This window comes from Somniosus microcephalus, chromosome 25 (assembly GCF_052327205.1).
Source record: "Somniosus microcephalus isolate GS21.2 chromosome 25, FLI_Smic_1.0, whole genome shotgun sequence".
Classification (NCBI taxonomy): Eukaryota; Metazoa; Chordata; class Chondrichthyes; order Squaliformes; family Somniosidae; genus Somniosus; species Somniosus microcephalus.
In genome coordinates, this window is record NC_141011.1 from 50,217,781 (window position 1) to 50,235,837 (window position 18,057).

Below are 18,057 nucleotides of genomic sequence, written 5' to 3' on the forward strand. Positions count from 1 at the left end.
AAACACCCAGTCCTTACTGCGATGATCAGCTGTTCCAACATATGTTTCAAGTCATTTTCAAATGCCGGACTACTTGTGTTAAATGTCTGACACCTTTTTGATTCTGTTTTTAAATCATTATCTTCTCAAAAAGTTTAAACCTTCCATCTTTCACCTATTTTTCTCCGGTAATGTATTCTCTGCCTTTAACTACTTCCTATGTGTGTGGGGCAGCAGGGTTCACTGACTATGTGAGGAAAGAGATAAATGTGTTTTTAACAGTTTTTGGAAAAGCGAGGCCAAAGGTCCTAGTACTACATTCAACACAGAGGCTGGGCTCACACCTGCACATGAAGAAACAGCCAGCGAACGGCACCGGTGTGACACATCCAGCACTCCTGTTAGTCCGAACATTCAACTCTGGATGTTTGAGAGATTGACTCCTTGACCTCTGACCTGCAGGTGTTGGGGGAATCATTGTTTCCTCCGTTTTGTGACAGCACGAAGGTTCCTGTGGATTACCAGCCACATTCAGGTTTTCCGCCAGCAGCCCCCAACACCTGAAAGGAACCTGAGCAAAGTCGTGGTGCCAGGAATGCCAAAAATGCTTTGCTTTCATTCCAGGGGAAATGTGCTGTTGCTCCGAACAACGTTGGAAAGGTTCTATTTTATCAAATGGTGTCGTCATTTTCGGGAAATACTCTTCGATTTATCCTGCAGTTACTTGACCATATGCGGCGACACAACAAGAGAAAGAAACCTGCCTTTTATCACCCCGCTTGGTTTATACACCTCCTTTGATGCAGATCAAAGGGACGGAGAATAGATTTTTATTCTCGGCACAGCAGGGCAGGCTGTGTTCTGTTTTGCCGTTATTATCGACAGCTTTCAGACACGATTCAGTCTGAGGAGGTTCCAGGTTTTGTTTAATTAGACCAACTGTATAATCTACTGATAATTCAGTCATTTTTTTTTGCAATTTAAAAACAAATTTGAATGACCCAATAATTTGAATGATCCAACACACAAAGTGGAAATTTAGTGCGTCGAACATGTTTTGAATTAAGTGACTTTGAATTAATTAAGAGTAGACTGCATCAATAAATATTAGTTTTGTAACTTTACCAACTGCAGAGTCAGTTGCAATTTCTCCTCTTCTTAGGCAGTCCCTTGGAACCGAGGATGACTTGCTTCCACATTAAAAATGAGTTCTCAGGTGACTGATGAGTCCAATGCGGGACCTACAGTCTCTGTCACAGGTGGGGCAGACGGTGGTTGAAGGGGCAGCTGGGTGGGGTGCTTGGGTTGACGTGCGCTGCTTGCGCTTGGCTTCCGCTTGCTCCCGGCGAAGAGACTCGAGGTGATTGGCGCCTTCCCGGATGCTTCTCCTCCACTTTGTGCGGTCTTGGGCCAGGGATTCCCAGGTGTCAGTGGGGATGTTGCACTTTTTCAAGGAGGCTTTGAGGGTGTCCTTGAAGCGTTCCCTCTGCCTACCTGGGGCTCTCTTGCCGTGTCGGAGCTCCGAGTAGAGCGCTTGTTTTGGGAGTCTCATATCGGGCATGTGGACAATGTAACCCGTCCATCGGAGCTGATCGAGCGTGATCAAAGCTTCGATGCTGGGGATGTTGGCCTGAGCGAGAACACTGATGTTGGCGTGCCTATCCTGCCAATGGATTTGCAGGATCTTGCGGAGGCAGCATTGGTGGTACCTCTCCAGTGCTTTGAGGTGCCTGCTGTACATGGTCCATGTCTCTGAGGCATACAGCAGGGCGGGTATCACTGCTGCTCTGTAGACCATGAGCTTAGTGCCGGGTCTGAGGTCCTGGTCTTCAAACACACTCCTCTTCTTAGGCGACCGAAGGCTGCACTGGCACACTGAAGGCGGTGTTGGACTTCGTCATCGACGTCTGCCCTTGTTGACAGTAGGCTCCCGAGGTATGGAAAGTGGTCCACGTTGTCCAAGGCCTTGTCGTGGATTTTGATAATCGGGGGGCAGTATTGTGTGGCGGGGACAGGTTGGTAGAGGACCTTTGTCTTACGGATGTTTGGTGTAAGGCCCATGCTCTCGTACGCTTCGGTGAAGGTGTTGACGATAGTTTGGAGTTTGACCTCCAAGTGAGCGCAGACGCAAGACAGAATTAGTTGCACTTTCTAGATTGAAAATGAGACTGTGAATGCTGGAAATGTCAGTCAATCTGAGAGAGAGGAGATGGGTTAATGTTCCAGGTGAAGATCCTTTATCAGAAATGTCCCGGTGTTCACGAGGATTAAACCCGAAGTGTTGACCTGTCTTCTCTCTAAGTTTCTGGTGGAGCCGCTGCGTGTTTGTAGCGTTCTGCTTTCATTTCTATCTGGGTTATTGTTTGTAATCGGGCTATTGATTACGGTAGGCACGTGTACGATTGGCTAACAAATCACAAAAGAGCAAACTTTTTACATTTTCACATAGAAACATAGAAGATCGTAGCAGGAGTAGGTCATTCGGCCCCTCGAGCCTGCTCCGCCATTCAATAAGATCATGGCTGATCTGATCTTGGCCTCAACTCCACTTCCCTGCCTGCTCCCCATAACCCTCGACTCCCTTATCGTTCAAAAATCTGTCTATCTCCACCTTAAATATATTCAATGACCCAGCCTCCACAGCTCTCTGGGGAAGAGAATTCCAAAGATTCACGACCCTCTGAGAGAAGAAATTCCTCCTCATTTCCGATTTAAAAGGGTGCCCCCTTATTCTGAAATTATGCCCCCTAGTTCTAGATTCCCCCACAAGGGGAAACATCCTCTCAGCATCCACCCTGTCAAACCCCTTCAGCACCAGGGACCTGGGTTCGAATCCGGCCTCGGGTGACTGTCTGTGTGGAGTTTGCGCGTTCTCCCCGTGTTTGCGTGGGTTTTCTCCGGGTGCTCCGGTTTCCTCCCACAGTCCAAAGATGTGCGGGTTAGGTTGATTGGCTATGATAAAATTGACCCTTAGTGTTAGGGGGATTAAATACGTGGGGTTACGGGGATAGGGTGGGGTAGGGGTTACAGGGATCGGGTGGGATCTGTTTCGGTGCAGGCTCGATGGGCCGAAATGGCCTCTATCTGCACTGTGAGGTTTCTGTGATTTCTGTGAATCTTATGTGTTTCAATAAGATCCCCTCTCATTCTTCTAAACCCCAATGAGTAAAGGCCCAACCTGCTCAACCTTTCTTCAAAAGACAACCCCTTCGCCCCAGGTATCAACCTAGTGAACTTTTTCTGAACTGCCTCCAATGCAAGTATATCCTTCCTTAAATAAGGAGACCAAAACTGTACGCAGTACTCCAGGTGTGGTCTCACCAATGCCCTGTGTAGTTGTAACAGGACTTCCCTGCTTTTATACTCCATTCCCTTTGCAATAAAGACCAACATTCCATTTGCCTTCCTAATTACTTGCTGTACCTGCATGCTAACTTTTTGTGATTCATGTACAAGGACCCCCAGATCCCTCTACTTCAAGATTTTGTAATCTCTCTCCATTTAAATAATAATTTGCTTTTTTATTTTTTCTATCAAAGTGGATAACCTCGCATTTTCCCACGTTAAACTCCATCTGCCAGATTTTTGCCCACTCACTTAGCCTATCTATATCCATTTGGAAGATTCTTTGTGTCCTCCACACAATTTGCTTTCCCACCTATCTTTGTATCATCAGCAAATTTGGCTACATTACACTCGGTCCCTTCATCCAAGTCATTAATATAGATTGTAAATAGTTGAGGCCCCAGCACTGATCCCTGCGGCACCCCACTAGTTACAGTTTGCCAACCTGAAAATTACCCATTTATCCTGACTCTCTTTTTGTTAGTTAGCCAATCCTCTATCCATGCTAATATTTTACCCCCAACCCCATGAGCTCGTATCTTGTGTAGTAATCTTTTATGTAACACCTTATCGAATGCCTTCTGGAAATCCAAATACACAACATCTACTGGTTCCCCTTTATCCACCCTGCTCATTACATCCTCAAAGAACTCCAGCAAATTGGTCAAACATGACTTCCCTTTCATAAAACCGTGTTGACTCTGCTTGACTATAATGATTTTCCAAATGTCATGCTACCACGTCCTTAACGATGGACGCCAGCATTTTCCCAATGACAGATGTTAGGCTAACTGGTCGATAGTTGCCTGTTTTCTGTCTCCCTCCTTTCTTAAATAGGGGCGTTACATTTGCGGTTTTCCAGTCCGCTGGGACCTCTCCAGAAGCCAGGGAATTTTGGTAGATTACAACCACTTCAGTCGGCAGCGAATTCCAAGTCATCACCACTCCCTGCGTAAAAAAGTTTTTCCTCGCATCCCCCCTGTATCTCTTGCCCAAAACCTTAAATCTGTGTCCCCTAGTCCTTGTACCATCAACTAGTGGGAACAGCCTTTCCCTGTCTAGCCTATCCAAACCCGTCATAATCTTGTACACTTGCATCAAATCACCCCTCCTTTGCTCTAATGAAAACAAATCCAGCTTCTTCAACCTGTCCTTGTAGCTAAGATCCCCCATCCCCAGAACCATTCTGGTAAATCGCCTCTGCATCCTCTCAAGGGCCTTCACATCCTTCCTAAAGTGTGGTGACCAGAATTGGACGCAATACTCCAGTTGTGGCTTAACCAGCGCTTTATAAAGGTTCAGCATAACTTCTCTACTTTTGTACTCAATACCTCTATTTATGAAGCCCAAGATCCCATATGCTTTGGTACTACAGGAAACTTTGGTTTATCCGGAGGTTGTATGTCCGGAATACTCGATCTAACGGCAAAAATCAGGAGCCGTTTTCTATAAGTTTTTTGAGTTCTCGTTCTTTTTTTTTCCCAGTCAGGCACTGCAAGGTCTGTAGCTATAGCAACAGCTTCAGCTAGAGACGCTTGCAGCTGCAGCCGACTCTTTAGAAGCTGTTGCTAAGCAACAGTGTTTGTTGTCAGATGTGGAGATGAAAACCTCCGTATGCTTCAACATTAACTTTGTATGTCCGGCAGTTTTGATAGATCGGCAACACGTCGGTCCCGTCGGTGCCGGATATCACAAAGTTTCCTGTAGAATGGTTCCAGGGATGAGGATGTGGAGAGGCTGGAGAAGCTGGGGTTGTTCTTCTTAGAGCAGAGAAGTTTAAGTGGAGATCTGATCGAGGTGTTCAAAGTCATGAACGGTTTTGATAGAGTAAATAATGAGAAACTTCCCAGTGGCAGAAGGGTCAAGAACAGAGGACGCAGATTTAAGGTGATTGGCAAAAGAACCAGAGGCGACATGAGGAAACATTTTTTTACACAGTGAGTTGTTGTGATCTGGAATGCACTGCCTGAAAGGGCGGTGGAAGCAGATTCAATAGTAACTTTCAAAAGAGAATTGGATAAATACTAGAAAGGAAATATTTGCAGAGCTATGGGGAAAGGGCAAGGGAGTGGGCCTAATTGGATAGCTCTTTCAAAGAGCCGGCACAGACACGATGAATGAAATGGCCGCCTTCTGTGGTGTATGATTCTATGAACGCAGACTAAAATATAATTAATCCAGTAATAACATTTCTGCTAATACATTGCACTGTAGCATAAACTGAATTCGCATGGGTAAACTGTCTCAGTTTTATTTCTCATGAGCAGTACTTATACAGCGTGTATTGCTGTAATGCTCAAGATATTTGACACCTCATTACTTGTTGGATAAATTGCCATATTCACCACTCTCCTCATGCACTCATGTACCAGCATGCTAACCTGACAAAACTAGAGCATTAGTGAATATATCTATCTGCCCGCCAGTATACGGTGTGCTCCTATGAACTATGTCACCACACAGATCAACGTGTGTATAATTGATGCGGATTACTGTGACAATTTGAACTTCAGAATGATTAATTTTATTATCTCCTCTGAATTATTTCCAAGTTTTTTTTTAAAAACAGCAATATTTAAACATTCTTAAGCAGCCAGAAGTGATGAGTGTTCCATCGGAATCCCATTGGGTTGGAGACTAAAGTTTATCTTGTTGTTGATTAACAGATTCCGGCTACTTGTTCAGTGGAAGTCGCCCACCATCCCAATCAACGGTGTGCAAGGATTCACCCCCTTCAGGTAGGCATATTTGTGGCACAGAAGTAGCCTTCAAATCGCTGCAGGTACACATGCGGCTCAAGGCGTGTGAAGTAAGCTACGCTCGGAGTGGAGCAACAGGAAGAGGACCGTGTAGTGGGATTATATCGGGGGTAGGTTGCAAACTACTACTGCAGGGCTGAGATAGATCGATTTTTGGACTCATGGGGAACCAAGGGATATGGAGAAGGGGGCGGGGGAAAGTGGAGTTGAGGTCGAAGATCAGCCGTGATCTTACTGAATGGCGGAGCAGGCTCGAGGGGCCTTATGGCCGACTCCTGCTCCCAATTCTTGTGTACATCAACTGATTGCTTCATCTCCCCCAACGTGTGCAATGTATCAGAATCAGAGTCCCCGAGATTCTTGGCAGCAAAAACAATTTGTAAAGAGCTTGTATAGTAGCACTCACTTAGTTTGGACAGAGCATTGTCTATGAGCCAGCTCCCTGTGTTTCTCCGTTATCCTGGTAACAGAATGGTGGACCCAGTTTTTCTAACTAAAACAGCACGAGTATAAAAGCAGCTTACACCTCATAATGTGATGCACAGGTCTTGTGCTCCCTCTTAGGGATCAAAACCCAGTGCAGCCGGGCTTCAGCTTTGCTCCTTGATGGTGACATGTTCCCACTCCGGGCTTTAAGCACGTAACCTAGTCATCGAGTTATACAGCACAGAAAGAGGCCCTTCGGCCCATCGTGTCCGCGCCGACCATCAAGTCCTGTCTATTCTAATCCCATTTTCCAGCACTTGGTCCATAGCCTTGTATGCTATGGCGTTTCAAGTGCTCATCTAAATGCTTCTTGAATGTTGTGAGGGTTCCTGCCTCTACCACCCTTTCAGGCAGTGAGTTCCAGATTCCAACCACCCTCTGGGTGAAAAAGTTTTTCCTCAAATCCCCTCTAAACCTCCTGCCCCTTACCTTGAATCTATGCCCCCTGGTTATTCACCCCTTTACTAAGGGGAAAAGTTCCTTTCTATCTACCCTATCTATGCCCCTCATAATTTTGTACACCTCAATCAGGTCCTCCCTCAGCCTTCTCTGCTCTAAGGAAAACAACCCCAGCCTGTCCAGTCTCTCTTCATAGCTGAAACGCTCCAGCCCAGGTAACATCCTGGTGAATCTCCTCTGCACCCTCTCCAATGCAATCACATCCTTCCTATAGTGTGGCGACCAGAACTGCACACAGTATTCCAGCTGTGGCCTAACCTAGGTTGACACTTCAGTGCAGTATTGAGGGAGTGCTACATTGTCAGAGGAGCAGTCTTTTTTTGAATGAGGCGTGAAATTGAGGCCTCCCCTGCCTGTTCAGGCAGACTCAAAGATCCCGTGGCACTGTTCAATGAACATAAGAAGTAGGAGCAGGAGGAGGCCATACGGCCCCTCGGGCCTGCTCCGCCATTCAATAGGATCATGGCTGATCCAAACCTAGACTCACGTCCACTTCCCTGCCCGCCCCCCGTAACCCCTAATTCCCTTATCAGCTAGGAAACTGTCTATCTCCGTTTAAAATGTATTTAATGTCACAGCTTCCACAGCTCTCTGAGGTAGCAAATTCCATAGATTTACTACCCTCTGAGTGAAGAAGTTTCTCCTCATCTCAGTTTTGAAAGGGCAGCCCCTTATTCTAAGATTATGCCCCCTAGTTCTAGTCTCACCCATCAGCGGAAACATCCTCACCGCATCCACCCGATCAAGCCCCCTCACAATCTTATATGTTTCGATAACATCGCCTCTCATTCTTCTGAACTCTTAACAAGTAGAGGCCCAACCTACTCAACCTTTCCTCATAAGTCAACCCCCTCATCTCCGGAATCAACCGAGTGAACCTTCTCTGAACTGCCTCAAGAACAAGTATATCTTTTCTTAAATATGGAAACCAAAACTGTATGCAGTATTCCAGGTGTGGCCTCACCAGTAAACTGAAGCAAGACTTCCCTGCTTTTATACTCCATCCCCCTTGCAATAAAAGCCAAGATTCCATTGGCCTTCCTGATCACCTGCTGTACCTGCATACTAACCTTCTGTGTTTCATGCACCAGGACCCCCAGATCCCTTTGTACTGTAGCACTTTGCAGTTTCTCTCCATTTAGATAATAACTTGCTCTTTGATTTTTTCTGCCAAAGTGCATAACCTCACACTTTCCAACATTATATTCCATCTGACAAATTTCTGCCCACTCATTTAGCCTGTCTATGTCCTTTTGCAGGTTTTTTATGTCCTCCTCACTCACTGCTTTCCCTCCCATCTTTGTATCATCGACAAACTTAGATATATTGCACTCGGTCCCTTCCTCCAAATCGTTATTATAGATTGTAAAGAGTTTGGGCCCCAGCACTTACCCCTGCAGAACACCACTAGTCACTGATTGCCAACCCGAGAATGAACCATTTATCCCAACTCTCTGTTTTCTATTAGATAGCCAATCTTCCACCCATGCCAGTATATTACCCCCAATCCTGTGATTTTTTATCTTGTGCAGTAATCTTTTGTGTGGCACCTTGTCAAATGCCTTTTGGAAGTCCAAATACACCACATCCACTGGTTCCCCTTTATCTACCTTGTTTGTTATGTCCTCAAAGAATTCGAGCAAATTTGTCAAACATGACTTCCCCTTCATAAAACCATGTTGACTCTGTCCGATTAAATTATGCTTATCCAAATGTCCTGTTACTGCTTCCTTAATAATAGACTCCAACATTTTACCAACCACAGATGTTAGGCTAACTGGTCTATAATTTCCAGCCTTTTGTCTACTTCCCTTTTTAAATAAGGGCGTTACATTAGCAGTTTTCCAATCTGCTGGGACCTTTCCTGAATCCAGGGAGTTTTGGAAAATTACCACTAATGCATCCGCAATCCCTACCGCTACTTCTCTCAAGACCCTAGGATGTAAGCCATCAGGTCCAGGGGATTTATCCGCCTTTAGTCCCATTATCTTACCGAGTACCACATCCTCAGTGATTTTAATCGTGTTTAGCTCCTCCCCCCCCCCTATAGCCTCCTGTTTGTCCAGGGTTGGGATATTTTTAGTGTCCTCTACTGTAAAGACTGATACAAAATATTTGTTCAGCGTTTTTGCCATCTCCATGTTCCCCACCACTAGTTTCCCGGCCTCATCCTCTAAGGGACCAACATTCACTTTAGCCACCCTTTTTCTTTTTATATAACTGTAGAAACTCTTGCTGTCTATTTTTATATTTTTTGCTAGTTTACTTTCATAATCTATCTTCCCTTTCTTAATTAATCTTTTAGTTATTCTTTGCTGGCTTTTAAATGCTTCCCAATCTTCTATCCTCCCACTAGATTTGGCTACTTTATATGCCCTTGTTTTCAGTCGGACACTGTCCTTTATTACTTTACTTAGCCACGGATAGCTGTCTTTTCTTTTACGCCCCTTTTTCCTCAGTGGAATATATTTTTCTTGAAAGTTGTGAAATATCTCCTTGAATGTACACCACTGCTCATGTACCGTCTTACACTTTAATCTATTTTCCCAGTCCACTTTAGTCAACTCTGCTCTCATACCTTCATAGTCTCCTTTATTTAAGCTTAGTACGCTGGTTTGAGATCCAACTCTCTCACCCTCCAACTGAATTTGGAATTCAACCATGTTATGGTCACTCATTCCAAGGGGATCCTTTACTAGGACATTTTTTATTAATCCTGTCTCATTACACAGGACCAGATCTCAGATTGCCTGCCCCCTGGTTGGTTCAGTAACATACTGCTCAAGGAACCCATCCCTAATGCACTCTATGAACTCTTCCTCAAGGCTGCCCTGCCCAATTTGATTTGTCCAGTCAATATGAAAGTTAAAATCCCCCATGATTATAGCTGTTCCCTTATTATAAGCCCCAACTATTTCCTGATTTATACTCCGACCAACAGAGTTGCAACTGTTAGGAGGCCTATAGACTACGCCCACTAGTGACTTTTTCCCCTTATTATTCCTTATCTCCACCCAAACTCTTTCACTATCCTGATCCTTTGACCCAATATCATTTCTCACTATTGCAGTGATTCCATCCTTTATTAACATAGCCACCCCACCTCCCTTTCCTTCCTGTCTGTCCTTCCTAATTGTCAAATACCCCTGGATGTTTAGTTCCCAGTCATGGTCACCTTGCAGCCATGTTTCTGTAATGGCCACCAGATCATAGCCATGTGTAGTTATTTGTACCGTCAACTCGTCTATTTTGTTACGAATGCTGCGTGGATTCAGATAAAGAACTTTTAAATATGTTTTGTGACAATTTATTCCTGCTTTTACCCCCTTTACTACTTTACCTTTATCTTTATACATTCTGTCCCTTCCTGACACGCTCTGGTTTTTAATTCCCCACTGCTACCTTGCTCTGTTGCCTTCTCCGCTGGCATTTTTATTTTTTGCTCTCTTGAAGAACAGGAGGTTCTGGTATCCTGGCCAATATTCAGCTTTCATCCAACACTATCACAACACATTAATTGGTCTCATTTGCGGTTTTGGCACCATGAGGTGCCCAAATTGGCCTCCGCCTTTGCCTACAAAAACAACAGTAACTACACTTCATTCACTGTCTCGCACTGTGGGTTGTGAAATGCACCATTAAAATGCGAACGCGAAATACTGCAGATGCCGGAACTCGGAAGTAAAGGCATGAAAATGCTCAGCAGGTCAGGCGATGCAGAGTGTTTCCAGCATTTTTTCGGTTAATGCAAGTTTGTTCATCAAAAGTATCGCTGTTGAAAATACTGTTGCAGACGTACAATCTGAATTAGTTACGTAAACAGTGCTGCAGTGTCGGAGGCGCGCCGTCTTTCGGATGAGACGTTAAACCGAGGCCCCGTCTGCTTTCTCGGGTGGGCGTAAAAGATCCCACGGCCACTATTTCGAAGAAGAGCAGGGGGAGTTATCCCTAATGTCCTGTGGCCAATATTTATCCCTCAATCAACATAACAAAAACAGATTATCTGGTCATTATCACATTGCTGTTTGTGGGAGCTTGCTGTGCTCAAATTGGCTGCCGCGTTTCCTACATTACAACAGCGACTACAATTCAAAAAGCACTTAATTGGCTGTAAAGCGCTTTGGGGCGTCCGGTGGTCATGAAAGGCGCAAAATAAATGCAAGTCTTTTTCCTTTTTAAATTAGACCAAAGTTTAAATTGCAGAAAGATCGTTATTTTGAACTCGAACTTCGGTCATATTATTTCCTGTCAGGACGTTCTAAACACACACTCCTGTTTTTGTTTTTCATTCCTTGTGTAATTTTTGAATGTTGAAGGAGGATTTTATTTATTTATTTATTTTTTGAGTGTTTTTGAAGTCCTTGTTTGAGCAGCTTGAACATCTTCCTCCATAATCGCCGCTAATTTATGTTTTATTTAGCTGTCAGGTAGACACTTGATGGAAATATTTTCCTAAAGGTGTTCAGGTGTTGGGGACTATATAAGGTGCTGGTGGGGGGAGGTTGTAAATACCAAAGCTTCTTCCACTTCTCCCATTTGCTTAGTTTACCTGAGAACGTTACGTACAGGACCCAGAAAAGACCACTGAAGGTTGGTCCCCAAAGTCTCAAACGTCATGAGGTACTGTGTTTCTTGAAATGTGGACCACTTTCCATACCTCGGGAGCCTACTGTCAACAAGGGCAGACGTCGACAACGAAGTCCAACACCGCCTTCAGTGTGCCAGTGCAGCCTTCGGTCGCCTGAGGAAGAGAATGTTTGAAGACCAGGACCTCAAACCCGGCACTAAGCTCATGGTCTACAGGGCAGCAGTGATACCCGCCCTGCTGTATGCCTCAGAGACATGGACCATGTACAGCAGGCACCTCAAAGCACTGGAGAGGTACCACCAACGCTGCCTCTGCAAGATCCTGCAAATCCATTGGCAGGATAGGCGCACGAACGTCCGTGTTCTTGCTCAGGCCAACATCCCCAGCATCGAAGCTTTGACCACGCTCAATCAGCTCCGATGGACGGGTCACATTGTCCGCATGCCCAATACGAGACTCCCAAAACAAGCGCTCTACTCGGAGCTCCGGCACGGCAAGAGAGCCCCAGGTAGGCAGAGGAAACGCTTCAAGGACACCCTCAAAGCCTTCTTGAAAAAGTGGAACATCTCCACTGACACCTGGGAATCCCTGGCCCAAGACCGTACAAAGTGGAGGAGAAGCATCCGGGAAGGCGCCGAACACCTCGAGTCTCTTCGCCGGGAGCAAGCGGAAGCCAAGCGCAAGGAGCGCAAGTCAACCCAAGCACCCCACCCACCCGCCCCTTCAACCACCGTCTGCCCCACCTGTGACAGAGACTGTAGGTCCCGCATTGGACTCATCAGTCACCTGAGAACTCATTGTTAATGTGGAAGCAAGTCATCCTCGGTTCCGAGGGACTGCCTAAGCTGAAGCTGAAGCTTCTTGAAACGCCCCCCCCTCGCAATCATTTCTCTCGCAACCTTCGCTTGGGTGATGACAGAAGCGCACTTTGCTGGGGCGGGATCAGATAAGCTGCGGCGGTGGGGGGCAGAAATGGTTTGAATGCACAAATGTCACGACAGCAGGAAAGTAGCAGCAGAAAAGGTTGAATTTGCGGGCGGGGCCAAACGTAGCTTGGATCGAGGAAGTTGAAGAAATGGGGAGATAAGTGACAAGACTCGATAACGCTACTGAAATCATTTAACACATATGCCATTCTACAAATACTGGTTTCTGAAGACTATACACTATGCTCGGCCTCGACACTGCAGATGAAGCAGAGCGGCGTATACATTTTAACGTGCATTCAATCCCAGATAACATCAGTCCCTTCCTCCACATTTCAAACCGGAGTGGCAACTTGTTAGAATTTTATAAGTTTCAATGTTCAAACTAACAGGACTGGACAGACTAGATGCAGGAAGGATGTTCCCGATGGCCGGGGAGTCCAGAACCAGGGGTCACAGTCTAAGGATAAGGGGTAAGCCATTTAGGACTGAGATGAGGAGGAATTTCTTCACCCAGAGAGTGGTGAACCTGTGGAATTCTCTACCACAGAAGGCAGTGGAGGCCAATTCAATAAATATATTCAAGAAGGAGTTAGATATATTTCTTAAGGCTAAAGGGATCAAGGGGTATGGGGAGAAAGCAGGGACAGGGTACTGAATTTGGATGATCAGCCATGATCTCATTGAATGGCGGAGTAGGCTCGAGGGGCCGAATGGCCGACTCCTGCTCCTATCTTCTATGTTTCTATGTAAACCCTCATCACCAAAAACAAACCTCTGTCACTTTGTCAAGGTCATGGTTCAGATGGCTAGTTGATGAGACAAAGATGACGTGAAAAGAAAGTTTTATACAACATAAAACTTCATATGGGATTCAAGATTAAACCAGCAACACAGCACATTGCCGTTGGGTAGGGTTTAACTGGTGTAAAACTACGGATAACACTTGGCCCCCTTTGTACGACAGGATTGGCTCTGACAGCAAGCTCGTATAAAAGGCTAGATGCTTTTTAGCAGCCCCTCTTTCAGTGCCGGGCGATTCCAACAAAAAGTTGTACTGAAGGCAAAGCTAAATGCTTGAAACCTCCCCAGTGTTTGCCATTGGATCTTTCATTATTGGTCTGCCCTTAGGTGAAATGACCTGTCAACCCCCGTCTCCCCCCACCCACCCGCCCCCCCCCCCCCCACCAAAAAAAACAAATCAGCAATGCACATTGCGTTACAGGTAGACTACCCTTTATCCGGACTTCCGAAAACCGAAACCCTCTAAAAACCGAAGGTATTTTCGGTCAGCGTAAGTCGTGCGCACAACATGACCAGAGTGGCGCACGACTTACAGGCCTAGCCGGATAAGGGATAGTGTAGCATTTTTCCGCACTTCTGAAAACCGAAATCGCTCAGCGTAAGTGTACCAGCCTTTATCCGCACATCCGAAACCAGAAAACCTCTGAAAGCCGAAAGTGGAGCAAAGCATGACTTCTGAAAACCGAAATGCGCACGACCACGACCCCCGCCGTACCCCACCCCCGCCGACCCCCACCCCATTTTGGATAAGGGATAGTGTATCCTTTATCCGCACTCCCGAAAACCGAATTACCTCTGAAAACCGAAGTGTTTTCGCGCACCTTCCGAAATCCGAAATTTTCCTAAAACCGAAACACGGCTGGTCCCGAGGTTTTCGGATAAAGGATAGTCTACCTGTAATGTCAGTCACACTGATGGTCGCAATTTTTAAATTTTTATTTATTCGTTCATTGGATGTGGGCATCGCTGGCAAGGCCAGCATTTATTGCCCATCTCTAATCACCCTTGAGAAGGTGGTGGTGAGCCGCCTTCCTGAACCGCAGCAGTCCGTGTGGTGAAGGTACTCCCACAGCGCTGTTCGGGAGGGAGTTCCAGGATTTTGACCCAGCGACGATGAAGGAACGGCCGATATATTTCCAAGTCCGGATGCTGTGTGACTTGGAGGGGGAACTTGGGGGTGGTGGTGTTCCCTGGCGCCTGCTGCCCTTGTCCTTCTAGGTGGAAGAGGACTTGGGTTTGGGAGGTGCTGCCAACGAAGCCTTGGCGAGTTGCTGATTACACTAATTGCATGTCCCTTTCCTCCACACAAGCTGCCAACATCAGGGTAAATTCACTCTCGAGATTTCTTTGCCCACATTTGTAATGGCAGCTGTGGATGTAAACTTGTCACGCTGCAGTGCCGCCCTCCTGCCATGGGGGTGCTATGATGCAGGAGGGTGAAATTCCAGTGTGACAAGTTTTACATCAGATTCCAGTGTAAATGTGGGCAGAAGAAGTTTATGAGAAGTGTATGTAGACATAACGTTTTTGATATATTATAGTTAATCTGTGGCATTGCACACAGAGGAGTCAAACCAAGTGTAATCTTAAAATGAAGCAGGATTAGAGAGATAATTGGACCAGGGCATGCAGATATAATTCAGCCCCAATTTAAAGTATACATTGTGTCCTAATTTGTATATTTCCATTATAGATTCCTATGTCCACCAATGTTTCCTTTAAGCTGCGTGGTTGCGCAGCGCTCTGCAGCTCCCGCGCAGCCGGCTTTTAAATTTAAAAAAACTGCGCGTGCGTGGTATTTTGAATGAGCCGTGCAGCCCCTTAAAGGGGCCGCACATCTTAAAAAAATAATAATTAAAGGGAACATTGATGTCCACATTTATCACGGAAACTACCTCCATAAACTGTAATTACTCCCTCGCACTAGTGGTGGCATTTCAGCGCCTCCGCTGGACAGTGTGTGTAATGATGGCGTGACAAGTCACAGAGGCATTGTCTGTTATAAATATGGACGTGGGAATTTAGAATGGAGAAATGGTGACAGGAAGTGCACACAGATGTAAGACTTTGAATATAGATGCAAAGATAGCTGGTAGGTTAACAAAGTAAATGGCCACCAGCCTGCATGAACACCAGAAGCTGTTTGTGAATGCTACAGATTCTTGCCCTTTGTGCTCGCCAGCCCCGTTAATGCAATAAGCTGACAGATTTCATGCACTGTTGTGGAGCTGCTGATGACCTGCCTGCTAACTTGCATCAAGGTCAAGATGACCTGTTCAGTCTTTTTTTTTAACTTGTTGCCCAAGAAGCAGAATAGTTGCTTTCCTTCCCCGAGTGGTAGACATCTGTGTTTGTGTTTGGCGTCTGAGACTCCTGACCTCCAACATTGACCCTGTTACATCAGAGCACTGGGCTGCGCACTCGAACATTGGAAGCTTCTGGGTAAAGCCGTGCTTTATGAAACATTGTTTGCCATGATCTCATTGAATGGCGGAGCAGGCTCGAGGGGCCGAATGGCCTACTCCTGCTCCTATCTTCTATGTTTCTATGCTTATCCCAAATTTAGTTGTAGCTAGGGCTTCAGAGCAGATCAATTAGGAATGTCCCACTAGATTGTGAATGTTCTTCTTAAAAATAGATTCACAGAGCTCAGCATTTTAAAAAACCCAAATTCAGATTATTTCAAATAATTATAATTATAATTGGAATGCTAATAGCAGTAATTAGCTTCAATGTTTGCAACTCGTGCCCAAGAAAACACAGGTGTACAAAACCACTGTGTTCAATATTCTATAATTAGACCACACCTGGGGAAGACAGTCAGTAGAAAAGCTGCGTTCTCAAACGCAGGCCTCAAAAATACGGTTAAGCTTGTTCAGGTATCCTCAAAGTGCTAACTTTAAAAAAAAAAAAAGAGGTCTTCCTCATAATTATTGTATCACAAAAGTAAATCTCATCTGTGAAATACCAAAGAAATTTATCAAAGAAACACATGTGCTTTCCCCCTAACACTGGTCACAACACAGAAACAGTATCGCAACAAGCCGGCCCCTCCCCAGCACCGTTTGGATGACGGGTGAGAATGGAAGTCGCAAAGGTTATATATATTTTTACACATATAACTGAAGACTGTTTTTATTTGTTTTTGAGGAATTCGGTGCATTCGAGAAAGTACTTGGCACTGTACAAATAAGGGGGACTGGATCGGAAGAAAGGGACAAATGAGGAAGCCTATTCAATTCATCATAGCTCATTGATTCAAAAGGAATCTATAATAGAATCATAGAATGGTTACAGCACAGAAGGAGGCCATTCGGCCCGTCGAGCCAATGCCAGCTCTCTGCAAGCGCACTCCCCCGCCCTTTCCCCATAGTCCTGCAATTTTTTTTCCTTCAGGTACTTATCCCAACTCCCTTTTGAAAGCCACAATTGAGTCTGCCTCCACCACCCTTTCAGGCCGTGCATTCCAGATCCTAACCACTCGCTGCATAAAAAAGTATTTTCTTACATCGCCTTTGGTTCTTCTGCCAATCACCTTAAATCTGTGTCCTCTGGTTCTCGACCCTTCCGCCAATGGGAACAGTTTCTCTCTATCTACTCTGTCCAGACCCCTCATGATTTTGAACACCTCTATCAAATCTCCTCTCAATCTTCTCTGCTCTAAGGAGAACAACCCCAGCTTCTCCAGTCTATCCACGTAACTGGAAGTTCCTCATCCCTGGAATCATAATACCCCCTGGCCACTATCCAATGTCCAGGACAGTATCAGTGCTGCTAAGATTCTATATTGTCTCTGCAATGATGTTGGTACAGATGCTCCCAAAATCCATTATGATGTTTTACAGAGTAGTAGTAGGATGTGGGTTTGCTGCCCTATTCCCCACTCTGAGTTCAAATGGTTTCTGGGGAGAGAGGAAAATACCCAGGCAAGCTGCTGCTTTCCCATGTCCAAATAATACAAGGTCATGCAAAATTCGCACAGGTAGTGTTATAAGCAATATTACTGACAGGGGGCTGGCACAGCATCTTGGAGCTCCAGCGCATATTACCATGTGGGTTCAGTCCCGTCATTCCCCACACTGTGAAGGGTTGAACTCATCTAAGCCAAGCATTCCCCCAAGAAGGGACAAAATCCGAGGTCCACAGGGTGATCACCGACACGGTAGGTGTTGGTGATGGTGGCCTTGGGGAAGATGGCCAACCCGTCCTCTGAGCTGGGGAATGAATGTAGTGCAGGGAGACTTAACATAGAGAAGAACATTAAAAATCAGTGACAAAGTGCTAATGACACCGATAATGGTTTTTAACGCCTCAGGTAGATTGAAGGGTCTATGCTGGGCTCTATTCTTACAGCTGTGATCCACGCCAGATCCCAGAATATTAGCACTCAGCAATCCACGATCGCCTTGTACACCAATAGATCAAGGGTTTTGGAGACTGAATGAGCATTGAGCCATATTTTTTTTAAGAACGCCTCCATCCATCATCTGGCTATTTATCTTGTGTCAAAAGCAGCATGGGAGCTCCACAGAGATCTCCGTCCTCACTTTTTACTAATTGTATCCCTTTTTCTTTGGAATACATACAGAAATTTGGTGAAACTTACAGAAGTTTTAAATACGAAGATTATTCTCCGGGAACAGGGATCTACACGACTGGAAAAAAGACCACTTGGCCAGTCCCAGTGTATTGGAAATGTACCCCATGATTA

At 45.5% G+C, this 18,057-nt stretch overlaps 1 protein-coding gene across 4 annotated transcripts in view; it reads left to right on the forward strand.

Annotated features, from left to right (window-relative positions):
• tmem201 (transmembrane protein 201) overlaps window positions 1-18,057 on the forward strand; it is a 212,572-nt gene that overhangs the window by 162,541 nt on the left and 31,974 nt on the right. For all 4 annotated transcript variants that reach the window (XM_085967365.1, XM_085967367.1, XM_085967368.1 and 1 more), the window contains exon 8: window positions 5,991-6,062. In XM_085967365.1, the coding sequence (XP_085823491.1) occupies window positions 5,991-6,062 (72 nt within the window). The remainder of the gene's footprint in view (window positions 1-5,990; window positions 6,063-18,057) is intronic.